Source organism: Camarhynchus parvulus, chromosome 5 (assembly GCF_901933205.1).
Source record: "Camarhynchus parvulus chromosome 5, STF_HiC, whole genome shotgun sequence".
Classification (NCBI taxonomy): Eukaryota; Metazoa; Chordata; class Aves; order Passeriformes; family Thraupidae; genus Camarhynchus; species Camarhynchus parvulus.
The window spans coordinates 21122967-21143023 of record NC_044575.1 but is presented as its reverse complement, the minus strand read 5'-3'; the positions used below and the strand labels follow the sequence as shown (position 1 = coordinate 21143023).

Sequence of the window (20057 nt, the reverse complement as noted above, 5' to 3'; positions counted from 1 at the left end):
TGCCATGGGAACACCACCAGCTCAAGAACTCTCAAATCTCACTTTTGTGCACATCCATTTTGAGAACTCAGCAGGAGTGACTGTAGCATTCAGGAACAAATTTCTACTGACAGAAAGTCCTTGCAGAAAGGTCTCTTGAGGAGCTCTGGGCTGGAATCTCCTCTGCCCCAAGCGATTTCCTGCTGTCTTGGCAGGCAGGGGGTTGCAACTTGTGCTACCTGGCTAGCTGACTTTTCTGGTGAAGAGGTGGGGGAAAGAAGGAAGGACCACAAGCTCCCAGCTGACAAAGAAACTTGACCCCTAGGCCAAGTGTTCCCCTTGCAGCCAGTACACACAGGACAGGCTGGGGAATGGTGCCATATGCCTTCTCCTCACTGTCAAACAGATTTGGATACAGTGAAGCTGACATGTGAGACAAGGCAGATTGCAGTAGTCTCTGGCAACAAAAGGAGAGCTGGAGGATAGAACATTTCTCCTATAAATCATTTCACTTCTGGGGAGGAAAACTTGGTCTTTTCCCAAATCAAAGGAAGTAGAGAAACTAAACCAAAATTTGCTAACATGACAAATTGAAACCAAGAAAAGGAGGTGAAAAACTGCTCTTCCACAACAGCATCAGCCTCCAGGGTCCTGCCATTAGTTATGTGCCATAGATTCACTGAATTCAAATGAGTTGCAATTTCCACAGGCTGAGATTTGGGGGTTTAAAAGTTTCCAACTCATCCCCATCTCCTACTCTTTCTTGCAGCATGGCTGCTCTTAACACAGTGAAAACAAATGGACCTTGTATGAATTGATACGGGCAAAAGTGTTGCCTTCTCAGAGTACCCTGACAAATTAGCACTGTTCCTTGGTTAAGAACACCCACTCTTTGTCAGGACTGCCAAACCTGGACACACATACAGGGATGTGACAAAGCTCCAATGACCCAAAGAAAGCAAATATGAAAGTAAGTGTCTGCCTCCTGGAACTCTGATTCCCATGAAATACATCACAGAGCCTAGACAAAAGATTCAAATGCAAGGAAATAACACTAAAATACTCCAAAAACATTTCTGTACAAATTGGGATGAAAGTGAAGACATCATTAGATAATGAAGTTAAGTTTTCTAGTAACATTCATTCATTTTAGAATAATCATGTATGGTGGTTTAGGTAGAAAAGCTGTTTCTAGGAAAAGATTCTGCCTGATTTCAGACCACAGGGAGTGAAATGGCTCAACATTTCTGTCCTTTATGTCATCAATAACATTGCAACATAGGCATAACTGAGTATTAATAACTTGACTGCTCTCACCAAATAAGAACTTAAGCCACAACAAATACTGGTTAAGAAAATATAGACATTTTCCCAACACCAATTTATTCTTACAGTGAAGATGGACATTAGCTTGCTTAACAAAGCTAATGTTGCAAGGCACAGAGTATTTACCTGTGCTTAGATCCTACTACTGCAGGCAGGCAGTGAAGATGGACCAAACCTATGATTTGATCCTGTACAGTGATGATATTTAGCTGCAGTAAGAACTTAATCACATAGGCAGCACTCCTGACTTAACATCCAGACTGCAGTCATGAGCCCACTGCTTCCCAGCAGCAGGTGAGTTGCAGCAGGCAAGCCTGAAGGATTCCAGCACATCAGCCTGGAATCTGCTTTGAGGTGCTGACTGCTCATCTGTGGCAGCAGAGGCTCAAGAGATAAGAGAGGCTCAAGAGTGATATTCTTTAATGCAAAAAGCACTGACCCAGAAGCAGGGTCGTCAGATGTCTCCGTTGCTTGCCTTTGCCTTGTCCTGTCTAAATGGATAAACAGTTAGGATAAAGTCTGACCACAGAGTGCATGGCAGAAGAGAGCCTTGACCCTCTGTTCCACTAGACACCAGTATAATTCAAGTAGTCATTTAAGTTATGAAACTGATTGCTTAACTGGAAAAGACTCTGCAACCTACAGATGAAAAGTAGTGCACCACCCTTTGGTGAAATGAGCTAATACCCAGAGATCATCCCCAAGTGCAGCTTTCCCATTTCTGTACAGACACACAGAGGTGGCTTTACATCATAGAATCCCATCTTGTCATTACTTACAACAGAGATCACAACTCGGGAGTAAAGGAGAGACAAGACAAGGTGCAAACTATGTGCTCATTGAATCTGTCTGCTCCAGTTGGGACCACTCACATCTTTCACCTCCTTCGTGCTCTTTTAAGAATAATCATTGCTCACAAACTTAAAGTGATTTAGGCTTATCTATTAACATATAATTTCTGTCCACATAACACAGGCAGCTTCTGATTGCCAAAGGTCTTCATAATATCAGCTCTTTCCCCCATGACTTCAAGGAACTCTGTTTCTGTAAGGCTTCCTTTAAATCTGTAGCAATCTAAGGCTCTAGATCTGTTGTGGGTGTACATCCAACAATGTCCGAAGTGGCTCTTCACTTCCAAACTCCATCAGGTTCTGGATAAATGATCCTAAATGTTAAATTTATTCGTTCATCTCTAGAATGATACTCCTTAGGCACTCGATGCTGTAAGTGGCATTAGAGGGGGGGAAGAAAAAAAAAAAAGCATGAGGTTGTACATTTAAAATACAGGTAATCAAACAATGACTAAAACCTTCATTTCCTGTGATGGCTTCTTATTCATATTTCTAAACACTTAGCTAAGGTAAAAAAAAGGTTCTGACTGCTCAGGGCCACTGAAAACAAGCAGTCTTTGTACATTACTGTAGAATTCTTAATTTAAGTTACAACTTTTGATATTCTAAATTTCTATATTGATTTTGTTCTTCTCACTGCAGGCTGCAATCTTCATCACTGAACTTTAATGCTGGAACATCTGGACTGATTCCTACTGCATTACTTGGCACATGAGAGCAAACCCATTGTTTCTGTGGGTGTTTTCAAATTCTCAGGCAGAAAGTAATACCAATGCCTTGGAAAACAACTGTGCCACTGGAAGCAGAATATCCCATACCTTCATAGGAGTGCCTTAGCATATCTGGACAACTGCACTGCAAGTAAAGCACATAAACACTGCCAAGGAGTTCTTACCTGCCAATCCTCCTGGGTGGCTCCCTCCATCACCAACAGAGTCCCATGATCAAGGGGGATTTTAAGTCTTTCCACATAAGTATAGTCTCCATTCTCTTCCTAACAAGAAACATCAGACATTGAAGAAGCAGGCATGTGCATTTGCTAGAAAACCAGTCCTTTAAAGCAGAGCTTAAAAAGCCTGTGAGGGAGGAGGCTCTTCCAAGATCAAGAGGTCTAAGTAAACCTCTCTGTATCTGAATTTCATATAAAGCCCAGGAGCTGAGCATTTTAATGATGAAAAGAAGCCACTGTATCTCACTGGCTGGATGCCACAGGTAAAGTTCAACAACTAGTTCCTGGATTTAGTGCAAAATTCTGGAATGAGGCTGCAAACCTTGTGGAAACATCTTAAACAGTTCAGTGTGGAGACATGCCGCAATAGCTACCATAGATTCCAACAGTTTACTTCATCAAAAGTAATATCTTCCTGTTATTCTGAATTTCTCTTGTTACAACATTACATGCTGCTATGGCACTAGCTGCTGGAAGTTTTTCTTACTAAAAAAAAATCTTCTTTTCCTATAATATCTGGTAAAACAAGTTGTCTTAATCACCACTAAGCAAAACAGAATGCTAAACTAAAAGACAAATAATTTGCAAACTTTTGTTAAGCCTTTAGATTATGTGCAAGTATTTTAAAACTCAAATATAACAACTAGACATCGTGACACAACCCAGCAGTGGTCTCACACGTGCCGCACTGAGTGGGAACAGCAACTCTATTGCTTTGCACTATCCAACTTAAATCAGAGTTATACATTGCTCAGTGTGTAGTAGTCCAGCTTGAAGAAGGCTTATCCTTATAAAAGTTCACAGCTTGCTGAAAAGCTCAAAATAATGAGGAAGAGTAACAAATACTGTGAAAATTATGTCCTAAACTAAAACAGCTTGATTTTCAGAAAACCACCAAGGAGCATGTGTGTGTGTTTATAAATATGATGCAGAGAGAAAGAGCACTGCACTTCCTGAAATGCAAAGAGCTTGGCTGGTATCAAGTCAGTATCAAGAAACATTTTCTTATTTTCAGTGGAAACAAGGAAAAAATTTCAAAAATAGATATTATAAACATGACAGCTGAGGAAAAACAGAGAAATATCACTGCACACATACTTTCTATTTCAGAGGATTACATCATTTCACTTTGTGATGGACAACAGTGGGCTTATTTTTATCTCTTGCTCATCTTAATTAAAAAGGAATTCTGCCAAGATAAATGATTTAGGAGAAAACATCCTTTAGGCTTAGAAAAGTCAGTATGTAAAAGCAGCAATTACTTTCTGGTTTAAATGAGACATCTCTGAGCTCCATTTTACTTAGAAAAAGAGATTTTTATGTCCATAACTGTCCAAAGCCAGTGAAGTTAAACAAAAAGTTTTTACTTTCTTATGTGCCATTACTGTCAACCAAAGCTCCTTTCAGAACTTTTATTCCTAGAGCTGATCTCAGACATACAGAAAACTCACTTGACTGTCAGAGGTCAATAAGTTTATGAAAAATATTTATTTTTGGCATCGAAGGTGGAAAAGACTCTCTGGTAACAAACATGGAAAGTGCATCAGGTGACTTCTTTATGTTCACTTTGTAACTCTATCTATGTACCACAAAACCACCTGCTTACAACAACAGGTAGAGTAAATAACTGCTCTGCTTTTTATATGTTAGAATTTTCATAATCTTGAGTTACATGTTCAATACAATCCAAGCTTTACACTATCCAAGTACACCGGCTAAACTTTTTTTTTAAATCCTTAATTACAGTAACTACAGTTAATAACTAAGGAAAGCTCAGTGTGAGTTGATGGGAAGCTGTGAATACAAAATCTGTAAGAACTCCTTGACTCCATCAAGCTTGTTTTCTTGAAATGTTATCAAAATCAAAAAGAGAAAAGATCTCATATAAATCTATATAAAGCACCCAAGTTTGTTTCTTAAGTCTCAGGATAGTTTATTGCTATAGTGGTAGGAAATGATTTCTGGACAGTGCAGAGGAATCTTCTATTATAAGGAAAAGTAAATGGAAACAGCCTGTAGAAGAATGTATAAATAATAATGCATTTATACAGGCAAATGATGCAAAATCATTTTCAATTTCAAAAGCCAGCATTTTTCATGGACAATACTGGCTTCTAGTCTTCTGCTTCACCTATTTACCTACTACCAAGAGAATTATCCTTACAAAGTTAGGATAGTTCAAATCTTGTATTTTTCAGATTTCATCTTGATTGTATCCCTGTTTTCCACTTTACATGTCTAGCACCAGATGTGTAAACATTCTCCTCCACAACAAAGTAGTCTCACCTACCAATACCTTCTGCATTGAACATGTTTATTTTCACTGTCTCTGACAAAATCCTCACTGCAGCTCCTTACAGATTCAGTAAGGATGAGTATCAGTTGTACTGCCCTTTCCTCACATACTGCACTGGCCTGCATACACAGGCCTACCCTGACACTCCCTCAGTCCTGCAGCTGAGCCCTCCCTTCTTCCTCTCTGCTTGCCTACAGCTTCTCAAGCCCTGCCAGTGGTGGTGGACAACACCTCCTCCTCCTCTGCAGCCACCACCGTCTGTGAGTCTCTTTGATGCCAATCTAAAAGTTCAACTTGCTTCATCTAGGTCTGAATCTCTGCTTGGACCATGCTCCAGATTGCCACATTCATCTTCACTTAGGTCTGTTATGACACAAAGGGTTATTTTTCTGCTCTTTCTAGGAGAGCTTTACCTTCTGCTAGGAAAAAAGGACTGTGCTTCAGGGATTCATCTGAAGGACAGATCCATCTCAAGGCTGACTCTCTGAACACCAGAACATTCTGCTATTGTCTAACAGGTGTGAAGCTCCCTCCTTTCCCAGCAGCCATCAGTTTCCTTGGTTATAGATGGAAGAAGGGCAAGCTGATAGCTGGCTTTCTAACTCCCTCCCCAGTTCACATGGCCATTTGCTGGATGACCACCCAGCTGGTCCCTATGGCACCCACCGCCCCACCACAGTAACATTCCCCACTCAGCTTCCAGATAACCTGGCCCTGTCCCAGAGCTGAGCAGTGAACAAGCAATAACAGAAATGGTGGTGAGGCTGTACCAGGAACACCCATCCCACAGAGTAAAACCAATTCCTCTCCACTGGCAGGATGAAGTCATGTCCTGGGGGCTGCGTGGGGAATGGGAGGAGGTCACAGTGCCACAGTGGTGACACGCAGGCTGTAGGCAAGCACACGAGGACTCACTGACTCAACAAGAGCTGTGTGAACTGTGTATGAATCACAGCTCCAAAGCAAAGCATTTGTCTCCTGATTTCAGTGTAGGCAGGAGCTACAATGGTGGGGAGAGGAGGAACAAGAAAGCAGGAGCAAGGTTAAAGTAATTTATTGGAACTGGAAGAAGAAAATAGAAGAAGCCACATCACTGTAGACTTTTAACTATGAAGCAGGCATCCAAAAACCCTAGAAACCATTTAAAGCAAAGAAAAAATACCAGCAGCTATCATGTAATTGGTCCAAATAAACAGAAGAGGCTGTATTTAGAAAAAAGAATGCTTAAAAATTCCAGCAGGCAAAATAAAACTGTTGCTGGAGTCATGTTAATTCCCATGAAGTCTCCTTATTCTGGTGAGGAATTTACACCTGAAATGTATTTGCAGCTTTTTTAACACACACAGGGCTGAAATCCTGGTAAGAATTATTTCTACTTATCCACAAAGGATGCTTGTTTAAGAAGATATAAATAGTCTATGCATGTCTCTGCACTCCTTTACCCTCTATTATATGCTGAAGACTCATCCAGTACAGTGCTCACCAAAGAGAAAAACAGAGGACTGAACCTTTCCTTACCTCACCCTAGAACAATTTTCAGGATAATAAAAAAAAAACACTTGAACCTAAGTAACTTTCTTTTCATTTTTGCCAAGTGAAAAAAGATTTCAGATTGTGTGATTGTTTCAGAGTGACTTATATAAACATTACCAAACTACTAACAGATAATTGTCAAAATTCACATAAACATGCACAGAAAATGCAATCCATCAACACAACTGGTCATCTTTTCAGTTAGAGAAACAGGATTTTATTCACTATCAGGTTCATCCACATTTCAAGATATAATCTAGAAAATACTTGTAGAGATATCAATATGAACTGAAGTCTCTGAAGGCTCTGATCTGGCACTCTTCAAGTGCCCTTCAAGCTGCCTATGTATTGTGGTACATACAGTTTTGTACTCAATACATGGTCCCACACAGGAAACCACATTTTTTCCTAGGACCATTTATCCACGGTGATGTTCTACCATAAGCCATGTTCTCATCTTGTATGTTTGTTTTATCTTTCATCTCAAAATACTTAAAAGCACTTACAAGAACAGAGGGAAATGAAAGTCTTTGAGACCCTAAAATCTGAAATAGCACAGTGTTGGCCCTCAAATGGGTTTAATTTTGGGAGGAAAAGGACTTTCCTCCCAAAAACTTTCTATTTCTGTCCTCAATGAAGGCTAACTCTGGAAAGCCCAATGTACTGATACTGGCTGATACTGAAACCAGGGAGAGCCTGAATGCCTGTGATCACTGTTAATATGAATTCCTTTTTCCTAGATTACATTCCTCTTCCTGTAACTTGCTTTTTAACAAAGGAATGATCAAACTTCAAAGATCTACAACCAGTTTTAACTTTCTCTTAATGGAAGAGAGAATACTACAGTACAATAAGGTATGGAAATTTCTTATTTAGTACAGCCTGAAAGGTTGTAATTTCCATCAGAGCCTCTTGTAACTCCCACTTGGTAAAGCATCTATTGTCATAGGATGCTCTGAGGAAACTTAATTCTTTGGGAATGTGCAAAGAATACATAATGTGTGCCATGTAATTATTAAGTATGAATTCCCTCAGGCACAGGACACACTTAATAGCAACTATTCCAAAGATCTGCACATGGGGATTCTACCTCAGAAAAAAGGTATGTCACTTGCAAAAGGGATACACTTCATAGCAAGACTCAGCTAGTCAGAAATATCAGGTCAAAGGTGTTAAAAAAAAAAAGAGAGGAGAGCTTGAGGGATACATCTATAGAAAACCATCCATCTCTGGAAGAAAAGGGAAGAAACCATGCAGTACAGCTCAAACAAGGCAGTCAAGTACAAATGGCACAGACTGAATTTCCCCTTCGCTAATAGTGGGTGTCTTTTCAGAAAATTTATAAAAAAGGCATCTTACTCAAGAACTAGGATTGATTTTCAAGAGAGAATCTGCAAAGTTTATACTGAAGTTTAAGTGTATTTTATTCTGATTCTGTTCTGATTGATGGGGAACACAGGGACTTCTAAAATGAATCCAAATACCATTTACAGTTTTCTAGAGGAATAAACTTTCCAGCTGACATTTTATTATCAACACAGCATCAGGGATACTTACTCATGCTATGCTCACTGACATAATAGACTGGTTATGTGATCTCATGCTCAGGGACCAAGATTAAATTCACTTCAGGCAACAAAGAATTTACAAATTGGAGATCTGGTGAAAACTACAAACTCTTTGTCTTCTGGTTCAATTTCTGACCTTTTCTGTTCAGACTAGGTGACCCAAGGTGACTCTTGATGGGCAGGCTTCAGTATGTCAGCATAGAGTTTTCCTGTAGGCTGGTAGTTATCACCTCTGCTTTCTCTACCACCTACTCAGAATAAATAACAACAACACAAGCAGCCAACAAACTTCTTTCCAAAGTTGTCAAAGACTGCCCAAGCAGAAAATTCATCTGAAACAGGACACCCTAAAATAAGGCCTGTATTCTCAACCCACATGAATCCTTTACTTGGATAAATACAAACAGCGAAATTTAAGCTGGCTTATAAACAAAGCACTCTCAAGCACAGCACTTTATCTAGAAAGAGAATTCACTACTGAATCACCAATTAACTCCCAAAAGGATATTCCACAGGTCTCTTTATCCAAGTAGAGGATTTCTGTTTAGCCTGCCAGTATGATGTGACAGCTTCCAAGGCATTTCGTGGAAAAGAAATGAGCTTCTTCCCTTTGTTCACTGCCCCTCAATCTGAATATACACATGTCAAAATGCAAACACTGTTAAGAGGATTTTTACTTACAAGAGTAGTCAGAACTACTCTTCACCCCATGAACACTCTGCATTACATAACATTGTCCTGAGTTTAAGAAAACGCAACTCTTTGATTCATTTGCACAGTGTAAGTCCCCTTCCAGCACCACTGATCTCATTTTAAGTACCAGAAAGGGCCCTTATTTGGGCAGAAGGCTGCTTAGGTTCCAATTCACTGCAGCACTACACGACACTGCTGCACATTATTAGAGTGCTCCCATCCCCATCCTCAGAATGTCACGGTCCATGCAAGAGATTTCTTGAGCCCTACACTTCTTCCACAGAACTTTCCAAGTTGTTCTTTCCTTAACTTTGGAATACTTTAGCAATTAAGTTTCCTTAAATGGGGAAAACAATAAACCTATTAGTAGCTCTAGGAGTCTCTCAGTGTGATATGAACACTCACAGGGGAAGGTTTTCTCCTCATCTCAAAGGTCCGAGTAGCACCCAAGCTGAGTGAGGCAATGACAGGATTTTTCCCCAGCGATGGCTCATCGTCACTGTGCCAGTCCACACTGTCCTTCTCACTTCGGTACAGGTTGCAGAGGAGAGAGTTGAAGGTGTGGCCAGTGCACTCCTCAATGCGCTCCTTCAGCATGCTCAGCAGAGGATGCCACTGCAATCAGCACAGAGGCAAATGTAAATGCCATGGATGCAGGCCAGGGGCAGGAAATGCAAGACAGAAGGCAAAAACCACCAAGAAACAAAAATACACTGCACTTTAATCACAACAAACTTAAAATCAAACAAATTACAGCAATTCTGATGATATTTTTAGTAGAGCAGGGGAATGGTTGGGGCTTTCTGCAAAATAGCCACACTCAATACTAAATCATCTCTTAAAACTCAATACTAAATCATCTCTTAAAACTCTGAAGCCAGGCTGCCCTTCATACTAATGGAGGCAATCAGTGACTAAATGACACTGCTCTCAATTGCCTGCAGCTGTTGACAGAGAACAAGAGGAAATGGTGGCATAACACAGCCCTCTGTCCCCACTCTGTTAACACAGCTTGTTGAGCTCAACTCACCACCTCTTGGGGTTTTAACTTCAACACGGTAACTCTTCAGTGGGTCTCAAAACCAATGTCACTGGCCCTGCATTTCATCCCTTCCTTTGCTAACATCTTGCTGACCCCACAGCCCAGGGAAGCTCTGTACATTCCACTACAACTCAGTTCAGTTACTTAATGTTATGAAGTTACATCATGACTTTCATCTGTCAGAGTGCTTTTAAGAACTTCACAAACACATAAAGCAAAGAAAAAAAGAAGACAAAGCAATGTAGGCTGGAATTTTTGCCCATTATATAAGCAGAAACAGAGGGCAAGAGAGGATAAGAAACTGATTCCAAATCTCCCAGTGCACCACTGGCAGAAAAAGCAACAAACACCTGGGAATATTTTCTAGTATCCATCTCTAATAAACAAGGCTGCACTACCTTCTTTCCAAGCCTTCCCAAGCTTAACAGGTATTTAACTTATTGGTTACACTGCAGGAGCCTCAACGTATCATCTTTCTCTAAGGGGTATTTCTAGCTAAGTCATGCCTTCAACAATTAAGCATCATGTGATTAATTAACTCTAGGTAAACATAGCTTGTAGTTATGGAACATAACTGAAAAGCAGTAATACCACCCCAAAAAAGTTTGGTTTTCAACTGGGCTGTCTGAATGTGCCAAGGAGTCCAACAAGAATTATTGAGGGCACTTTTCAGTGACCAACCAGGACTAGATTTCTTCAACTCCCATCACAGAAATATCTACTACTAAAATGTTACCATACAGTGAATTTTACAACGTAATTGAAAGCCCATTACAAACCTGCAGCAGTGGAAGTAGTTTTGTTGAAACAACTCTATCACTGCTTACAGAAAAACATTTTCTAATAGCAAAAATCATTGAGGCACAAACACTGGATTATATCTAGAAGTGCTGCAATCATGACCAATTCTTACCAAACAAAAAAGGAGGGACCCAAAGCTAATTACTCCTACAGATCAAGTGTTTAAGGGAGTAATCAGGTTTGGCTAAGCTGTGCACTAAATTACATTTTACTCAGGATATTTTTGTGCTAGAAACCCTATTCTACAGGTAGGGATTGTACTCTTTACACAATCCCCTATTTTTCTAAGCTGCAGGTACTCCCACCTGCAAACCTGTGTGAAATACCAGTGTCCCTGTGCACTGTACCCATAGATCTGCCTATGGGCAACTTCCAGCTGGGGAAGGGCTGGCTTCCAGCTATGCAACTTCTCCACTGCATCTCACTGCCTGCTTGAGTTTCTTTCTCTCAGTAAAAAGCAGAAATATTCCGGAATAAAAGACAGAACCACAGCCTGAGTGATTCATTTAGGCCTTGTACCTTTTAGATGAGAGAAACAAGCCAGTGGCTCAACGAGCGCTAAGTCAGAACTCGATGCAAACTGAAATGAAACCTTGAATTCAGGGTATATGGGCTCTATCCAATCTCTGAACAGCAATGGATTTCACAACAGGCAGTTCTGAACTGGATTTAAATCATTAGTGTACAACAGAATGATTTTGTGAAGGCACTTCCAATCCCTAAAGCCATTCAGCTTTCAGAAAAGCCCATTTAAAATAGTATTTCACAAATGAGTACCAAAGAAATGCTTATTTTTCTACCACAAGTTCCACAGACCACAGAATTTTTAACTACAATATTTTTGAGACTACACAATCTTCACAACTCATCATGTTAAATAGTGCCTTTCCAACTCTTCCCAAACATCCCACTTTGGCAGCAGTTCTGGATCTTGGGACACTTTTCTCTCATGCCATCCAGCTTTCAACAGTGACACCTAATTACTGCTGTGGAAATTTTAAACAAAGCAATACCAAGGGACAGGCTGATGGGACAACAGGCTGAGAGAGAGAGGGGGGAAGGGAGGGAAAACATGAACAAAACATCACTGAGTCACTCAGAAGGCTTTTAACCCTTCCAAAACAGTGTGGGAAATTACATGCTACAATCTGGAGTTGCTGAGCAGATAAGCTGCTCAGCAGCTCACAGATGTGTGAATTTCATAGCATCCACATAGGAATCAAAATATGCCTAAACTTTCATTTAAGCAGTATTGAACCTAAGTGTTTTTGAAAGGAACTATTTCAGTAATTAGTATTACTGTATCTTTACAACAAAAAAATCAGTATTGTGCGCAGTAAAATCTCCCATACAAAGATGCTTGGAATAAGTCACACAGAGCAATTCAGAGTTTTGTACAAAGCTACAGCAACCTAAAGCAAAACTTTAAACTCTAAAGTAGTAACCTCCTTTTGACAACATTTGGCAACTAAATCACGCTGCTCTCAGTCAACTCATTCATAAAGTGTATTGTATAAAACTGACCACATTCCAGTAGAATCTGCTGCTGATCACAAATGAAATGCTAACAGATTCTCCAGATAACTAGAACAGAGGATAGAGGGAATTTTTGTCTCTTGATCTCTGCAAAGGGATCAAGACAATCCTTGCAGGTCTCTGCAAGGATTTCTCGGAAGACAATAATATACAAACATAAACATACATTTGGATTTGGCTGCATTGTTATCCTGGAGTATGTGTAAGGAAGTTCCCCATACCAGGATGTAAGCCGTGGTTCCTCAAAAGATACTTCTGAAAAAAACAGGAAGACTTTCTCAGTTGCCTTATCAAATGATTTGAAAATGGAAAGATAATGCAATTCTGCTAAGAAACTTGATCAAAAAGGGATTATCCATTCACCTAAAGTTAAAAAAGCAGCTCCTTAACATAATGAACTCAAGTGAGGGAATTAAATTTTTCAAAATCAGGTGTGCATCTGCAGGAGGAATTACCTTGCCAAAATATTGGAAACATATCAATTTTCTTACCCCTAGATGCCAGACATAGCAGAGACTGGATGGGTTAAAGATAGCAAACAAAACTGAAAATTTATCTTGTTTCATGTTCACCTGGTTCTGGTGCCCAGTACGCTGGCTTAAGTTGCAAGATGCAAATGGCTGCACTGGAAAGGGTGAAGTAGAAAGGACTGTAGCATCCTTGGGACACTACAGAAACAAAATGTAGCAAGGCTGGACACAATATTTTGTCAAGCGTGTATGTGCTCTGTGGTATAACACAAACATCAGGTTAAAAATACTTTTGGCTTCTGAAAAGACATCTTGGCAACTATTTCTCACGCTTGACAGGTAGCATTCTCCATTATACTGTCCCTTTATTGCCAGCCAACAAAAACACAGCTTGAAGACATTTTCCAGCCCCATCCAGGAACTGCTCTGATATATTATCTTACATCAGTTCCTGCCTGAAAGTGAAATTTAGCTACAGCAGGTGCCCCTTAGTGAAGAAATTCCAGAATAGCAGCCTCTTCACCTACTGCATATTGGAACCAATAACTAAAGCCAAAGGAAAAGGAACATGCTCTGCTGTGATTTTCAGTAAAAGAGGCAAAAAATATACCTCATGAAAGAAACCTCCAAGAACACAGTTTTCAAGCAATGCTGGGAGATTGTATGATGGTGGCCAGACTAAATCTTAAAAAATGAGTGAGAAAAAGAACTGGAAATGACAGAAGAAACAGTAAAATTCCAAGATTTTTAAGACAGACAATTTTATTTTGAAAATATCTCATTTAGCTGGCAATAGTAACATGGTATTACAGGTTGAAAAGTAAGCTGCAGTAGCCTTCAGATATGCATGGAAAACCTGCACGGAAACTTGAAGAAGTGGTAACACTGAAAATGAAAACCAATTCTAAGCAGTGCACAGATTCTGGTATGGAACTGACCTGTGAATAACCTGAAAAAGTGGTAACACACTCCTTACCCTGCCTGACATGAGTTCGCTGACCCCAGGGTATGTCTTGGAGGAGTTGCTCAAACATCCAGTCTGCCTGTTCTGAGTCAATAAAGCCAGGAATCAAATGAATCCTAAGGATGACAAAGAAAAATGGAAGGAATATACACTTCTATATCTGCTTTGGGAAAATATTTTCATTTCCAGGATTCCCAAAGGAGCTGTAATGTATCATATCAAAAGTCAAAGCCCAGTATCCTGTTTCTGACCACAGCCAAAAGCAGATGTGAAGGAAAGAACAGAAGGGCTCCTGTTGAGTCTTACCCTCACGAAATGAATGTAAGTTCTTTTCAAAACTTTTAAAAACATATGACAACCAGCAACATACTATGAATTCCAGAATCAGCCATGTGCTGTGAAAAATGGCATCCTTCTGCTTGTTATTAACTTCAGATCTGATAAATCAGATAAGCCTGATTATGGCAATACAATCAAAATTAAGTAAATAATTGCCCTTTATTCACCATCTCCACAAAACTTAGAATTTGACAGCCCTTTATCCCTACTGCCATTCCTGTTCTCTTTTTCAAAGCATAAGGAAAAGTATTTAGCATAAGGACAGTATTTAATGTCTCCCGTTTTTTCATTTCCATATGTACATGTAATATTTTGATTGGACTAACAGTCACCCAAGAATTACAATCACTGTGGTGAGCTGCAGAGTAGGAATGCTGCTAACAGCAGTTTACTCTCACAAGTATTTCATGCCCCAAAGATGTCACCGTAAGAGTATATAGTAAAGGTGTTAAAAAATATGAAAATCTGATTATTAACTTTCCAGAAATATATATATTCCATCCGTGTATTATGAAAACAAACTCCAGAAAATGAAGGATAGCCCAGCTGACTGTGTATCTTGTCTCCTTCCAGCTGGTCAAAGCTTTTACTTTTCAAAATACTGTTAAGATTTATTTGCATCTTTAGAAGAAACTAAGATGAAGACACAAAAATAAAATAATACAATAATCAGAAGAAATTAAATAAATGCACAAAAAATTACTATGTCCTTGGAATTTTTTCCACTATTAATAAAAACCTATCAAATTCAAAACAAGAGGATTAATACTGATATTGCAGCTAAGTCAGCAAGGTAAAATGTATGTTACTTAGTAGGAATCACAGAACAAGTAGGTTTTGTTTAGAAGTGCCCTGAAGCTGAAATAATTAAGGCATGGCATATAAGCACAAGAGACAAACCTGAGGTTACCACAATTGCCTAAAGTTAAATGCTTTCATTAGATTTATTTAAAACAATTCCAATTTACAGCTACAAGTTTTGGGCTGCTCTTAACTGTACAACAGACATCACACACTTGCTAACACAGGAATACTGATCCAAATTCACATCAGCAACTTACTGTGAATCATGACACAAATGGACACAGCCCCTGTCCTTATTCTGGAAAGAGCAGCAGATGCACTACACACCACATGTCAAGAGGTTTCTTCTTCTCTTCAGCACTGCTCAGAACCACCTCAGTCCCTGCTATGTGCCACTCAAATGTTTTTCCAGAAGTACTCTAGACAGATGATGCACAGGAAGTGCCACGTGCAGCTGATTAAGTCAAAACCCTCTACAGAGACTGGACTTCAGAAAGTTGAGTATCATCACATTACTGTGCAAAAGCCAGTAACATTTCATCCACTTACCTAGAAATGCCACTTGGTCCCTTGCTGAGCTCATACACACCAGGCTTGCTGAGGATGTAGAAAGGAAAGAGCCATCAGAAAGACAAACAAGAAATTATCTTAGACTGAGCAGCACAGACTAGAATTGCTGTAGGCCTGGACTAGGGAAAGTTTTCTTTAAAAGAGAAAAGAAAGTTAGAAAAGGGAAGAACTAATGTCCTGGACAAAAAGGTCAGAGTAAGGCAGCAAGGTGTGCTGCAGAAGCAAATGAGTTTGTGTGTACTTCCTGTCCCTCCCTTCACCAAAGGCTCTGTACAGCTTTAGGGCTCTTGGAAAAAAATAAAAGAGGAATGTCACAGGGAACCTCAGGAAGACAACCATACATGACTGCGCTCAGATCACTGTTTGCATTTACAGGTACACTGAGAAAGAAAATTCTAGCAAGACAGCTAAACTGAACCGAGCTGAATTTTCAGTATCTCTAACTCCATCATACACCACCACACTTTGTCACGCTTCATGCCAAAGTTATCCTGGGAAGATCCCCATTTCAACACAAAGGGTAAGTGACATACAAGTACCCAGCTTCACTATGAAACTTACTATCAGCTACCTCTCTGAGCCCTGAAAGAAGCTGCCATACCAGCTATATTTATGGTATATTCCAGAGTAAGTAATTTCTAGCACAGTTTACACTGGGACTGTCCCAGGAAAATTTACACTGCTAACCAAAGGAGACATACTGGCAATTGTGCTGAACCACAATGTTCAACTCTTCCTGGTTACTGGCTTGCCAGCTATACAAAAGGCAAAAAAATCAGTTAACAGACTTGGGCTCTCCTGATAAGACACTCAGCTCATGACAAAAGGGTTAAAAGTCCACAATTTCTACTCTTACTGACCACGGTAACAGAAAAAGCACAGAGAAATCAGCAGGATACTCACTCTATCACACCTGCCTCAGGAACTCTGCGCTCCACCTGAAAGGCAATGAGACAGCACACAGTGAATATGAAAGTATCTGGCACTCTCCCGTCAAACATCATCTCTAGTGACTCTTGTGTATCCACACACTGTGTAGCCAGTGAGAAAAAGACACCTCAGGGCAAGAGGGAAGTAGTACCAGCTCAGCCACTCCCTCCTCACCCCAGAAACTCTCAAGTGCAGCTACCACTGCAGGCTGGTTTTTAGCCTTCAACTGCCCCCTAAAGGACACCGATTTCTAAATTATTTAGACATCACATACTTGATATTTATCAACTGCAATCAAGAAATTTCTTATTTTTATAAAAATATCCTCATGCAAGGAAAATTTCAGAACAACCCTAAGAATCATGAACAAACTGCAGGCCTCAGTCAAATGAGCAAAACATGAAAGATCAGACATAGCAGGAGCTTACTCTGTAAAGCTGTCTGCACAGCTGAGATAGCTGTATTTTGTTACGAGACAGAGTAGTTTAATCCAGCCTTGGCTATCATTCTGGTTGTCTAAGGGATTTATGCTGCTCTTCTCTGAGCTCAGTACAGTTCTGATTTGCAAGGAGTTACTGCATTGAGCCAACAAGAGCATCAAAATATAGTACTATACAGATAGCAGGTCTCTGCCACAGGGGAAAGAGAATCTTCCCAGGCCATCTTCAAGGCTTCCAAGCCTAGATGACAGCCTTTTAAATAGGTCTAGCTTAGAAAGAAGAGCTCATTATTAGTTTTTCCCCAAATAAGGAAGTTTTCATACGCTGCATAGAGCACAATATCCTTCATCAGCTGATGGGACAAAGTCTACAAAACAATTATCACCCTCTTCCCCTTTAACAAGTTAGGACAGATACCCCACCTGAGGAAAACAAGAAGAGCTCAAACGTGCTTAGGATATTGCAGACTGAATATTTAGTAGAACATATTCTTTTGGCTCTCTATAAAAGAGTAGTTTTGAACAGGCTAAACAGAGGAACCACAACTTTTTGTTTGCCATACACACAAAACAATTACCAACTCTGCTTAGCAAAAGCTCAAAGCTCAGCTCAGATTTTAAACAATTAACTATATTCTCAAATAACTGTTACCTATCATATAAAGTTTTATAACAGATAAGATTCTGCTAGTTACCCTGTAAGTTTTACCTGTGATGGCTTTTCAAAGACAAATTGCTTTTGAGTGTGAGCCTGATCTTTCTGTCTCCATGCTGGTCTCGCACCTGCAAGGGCAAGGCTGCTGGCCACAGGTGCCTTAGGTGCTAAAACAAAGAAAGAAGGAAGAAAAGATCACATGAATTGAATATCACCATTGTAAAAAATATAGTTAGGAAAAACTCATGGAATCATTCCTTGGAGTATTCTCCTATGCTTGGCAGATACTTCAGGAAATTGCCAAACCTAAGAGTCAAAATTTCACAGGAACTGATTTTTTATATATATATATTTGTTATTCATTTTGCTTCCACAAACAAAATAAAAACGTACTTTTACCTGAAAGGATGACATCTATAACTTTTCAATTCTACAACAAACACCTATCACACACCAGCAGAAATTGCTCCATGCAGCTAAGCTGATTCCCTCTGTATTCCTTTTCTTAGGGAAAAAAAAGACAAAAATATTTTCATTAAAACAGAATTTTTAAACCAGGGAGAAAGCAGAAGAGCAACTTTGTCACACCACTTCAGGTGTTTTATTTACACATGCAAACAGGCTTTAAAATGGGCCTGAAACACAGACAAAATCCTCACTCAGCATAATTCAATGGGGAATTTTTTTTAATCCCCTTAGGAATAGAAGCAATGAAATGTCCCAGTGACAGAAAATTTTGAGGCCACATGCACAAGTCAAAACAGCTGTTTATTCTCTCTCACGACTAAAAAAAAAATCAGCTTGCCTAGGATGCTCAGTCTGCAGAGACATGGGAGCTTTATGGAAACTATAATCAAGTGAGTGGAACATGTTTTGAGCATGTTCACAAAAACAAAACCAGTCCCTTCTGCAAGACTGGAAACCCTCAAAGTGCTCCTCTGCCTCTGCACTCTTTGGTTTCAGTGTTTGCTAAAAACCCGCGATGTTAACTCCATCCCTTTCCACTACTTCTCTTTGTTTTACAATGTTTTCACCGTGACAAGCCAACCGAAGGCACATAACGCGTTTTATGGATAAGAAGCGGCTGACTGTTCTTAGAGCAGTCAGCTCCGCCAAACTCCACTCGTCCCACGGGAGCTGCCCGAGATGCGCCAGACGCGCTCGCCCCAATGTGCGCCTCAGCACACACCCGCACCCTGCGCTCCGCAGCCAAAACCGCCGCACCTGGGGCACAGGCGCAAATTTCACTGAAAGACTGGCTTCGAACACCTGCAGCTCAGTTACCGACGGGAACGGGGCAACGGGGTCGCGCAGGGTGGCCGGAAAGCGCAGCCGGAGACCGGCGCCCCTGCCTGCTGCTCGCCCCGTCGCGCCCAGGCCGGCGGCGGAGGAGTCCCGGCCGTCGGGAAGGGAAGGGCGGCTGTGAGCGCTCCTTACCTGCGGGCCGCCCCGCCGGGGCGCCGGCCCAGCCGCCCTGCACCCGGGCCCGCTGCCGCCGCTCCGCCATGCCCGGCCCGGCCCGGCCCTGCCCAGGGCCCCGAGCCCCGCCCGCGCCTGGGCCCGGCCGTGGGGCCGCGGCTCCGCCCGCCCGCCGCGCACGCAGGGGCTGAGCTTCCATTAAAGGCGCCCCGCGCCCGGGCCGGCAGCAGCGACCAAGCCGCCTGCCGGCCCTGCTTGTCCCGTTCCGACAGGGACTGTTCCGACAAGCGCACCCCAGGTCTTGCATGGCGCCGGTAAGAAAAACATTCTTGGAACCAGCAAGGGACGACACCAGAAACCCCCTCCTGTTTTCTGACAGGTGCCCAGGGTAGTACCAAGGACGTGGACAGCTATTAAATGGACATTACCTCCATCACTGAGATGAACAGATATTCAAAATCAAAGTCGAGGTAGTTTAGGTTAAAGTGTAAGTAAAATTTAGGTTAAAAATTCGTTTAGTGATGCCCTGCTGCAGCTTGGAAAATAGAAGACCTCAGGGCATGAGAGTGGGAACCCAACCTGCAGCCTGACACCACGTGAAAGGGGACCAAGGGCTCAGAGAACCTCCTTACCTGGGCACCGCTCCGTCTGTGCCAGTTGGATGTGCATGCTGTTCCCTCTGCCATACCTTTCTGGGGACCTTCAGTAGTTAGAAAATTTTTAACTAGAAATAAATGGTTTTTAATAGCTTAACAGTTCTAATAAAATTTGTATTCTGCTTATTTAAATTATCAGCACTGCAAAATCATAGAATATCCTGAATTGGAAGGGATCCACAAAGATCATCTTAAGTTCAGCTACTGGCCTTGCACAGGGCAGCTCCAAAAATCACA

General features: G+C 41.0%; 1 protein-coding gene across 1 annotated transcript; it reads right to left on the bottom strand.

The window, feature by feature from the left end:
- Positions 1-1346: 1346 nt before the first annotated feature.
- ALKBH3 (alkB homolog 3, alpha-ketoglutaratedependent dioxygenase) lies at positions 1347-19252 on the bottom strand. The gene is made up of 9 exons (XM_030949890.1): positions 19183-19252; positions 17800-17912; positions 16625-16659; positions 15701-15748; positions 14021-14124; positions 12741-12829; positions 9601-9810; positions 3052-3150; positions 1347-2526 (listed from the first exon to the last, which is right to left on the bottom strand). The coding sequence occupies exons 1-9, from the start codon at positions 19250-19252 to the stop codon at positions 2434-2436; spliced, it is 861 nt and encodes a 286-aa protein (XP_030805750.1). The 3' UTR covers positions 1347-2433.
- Positions 19253-20057: the final 805 nt, after the last annotated feature.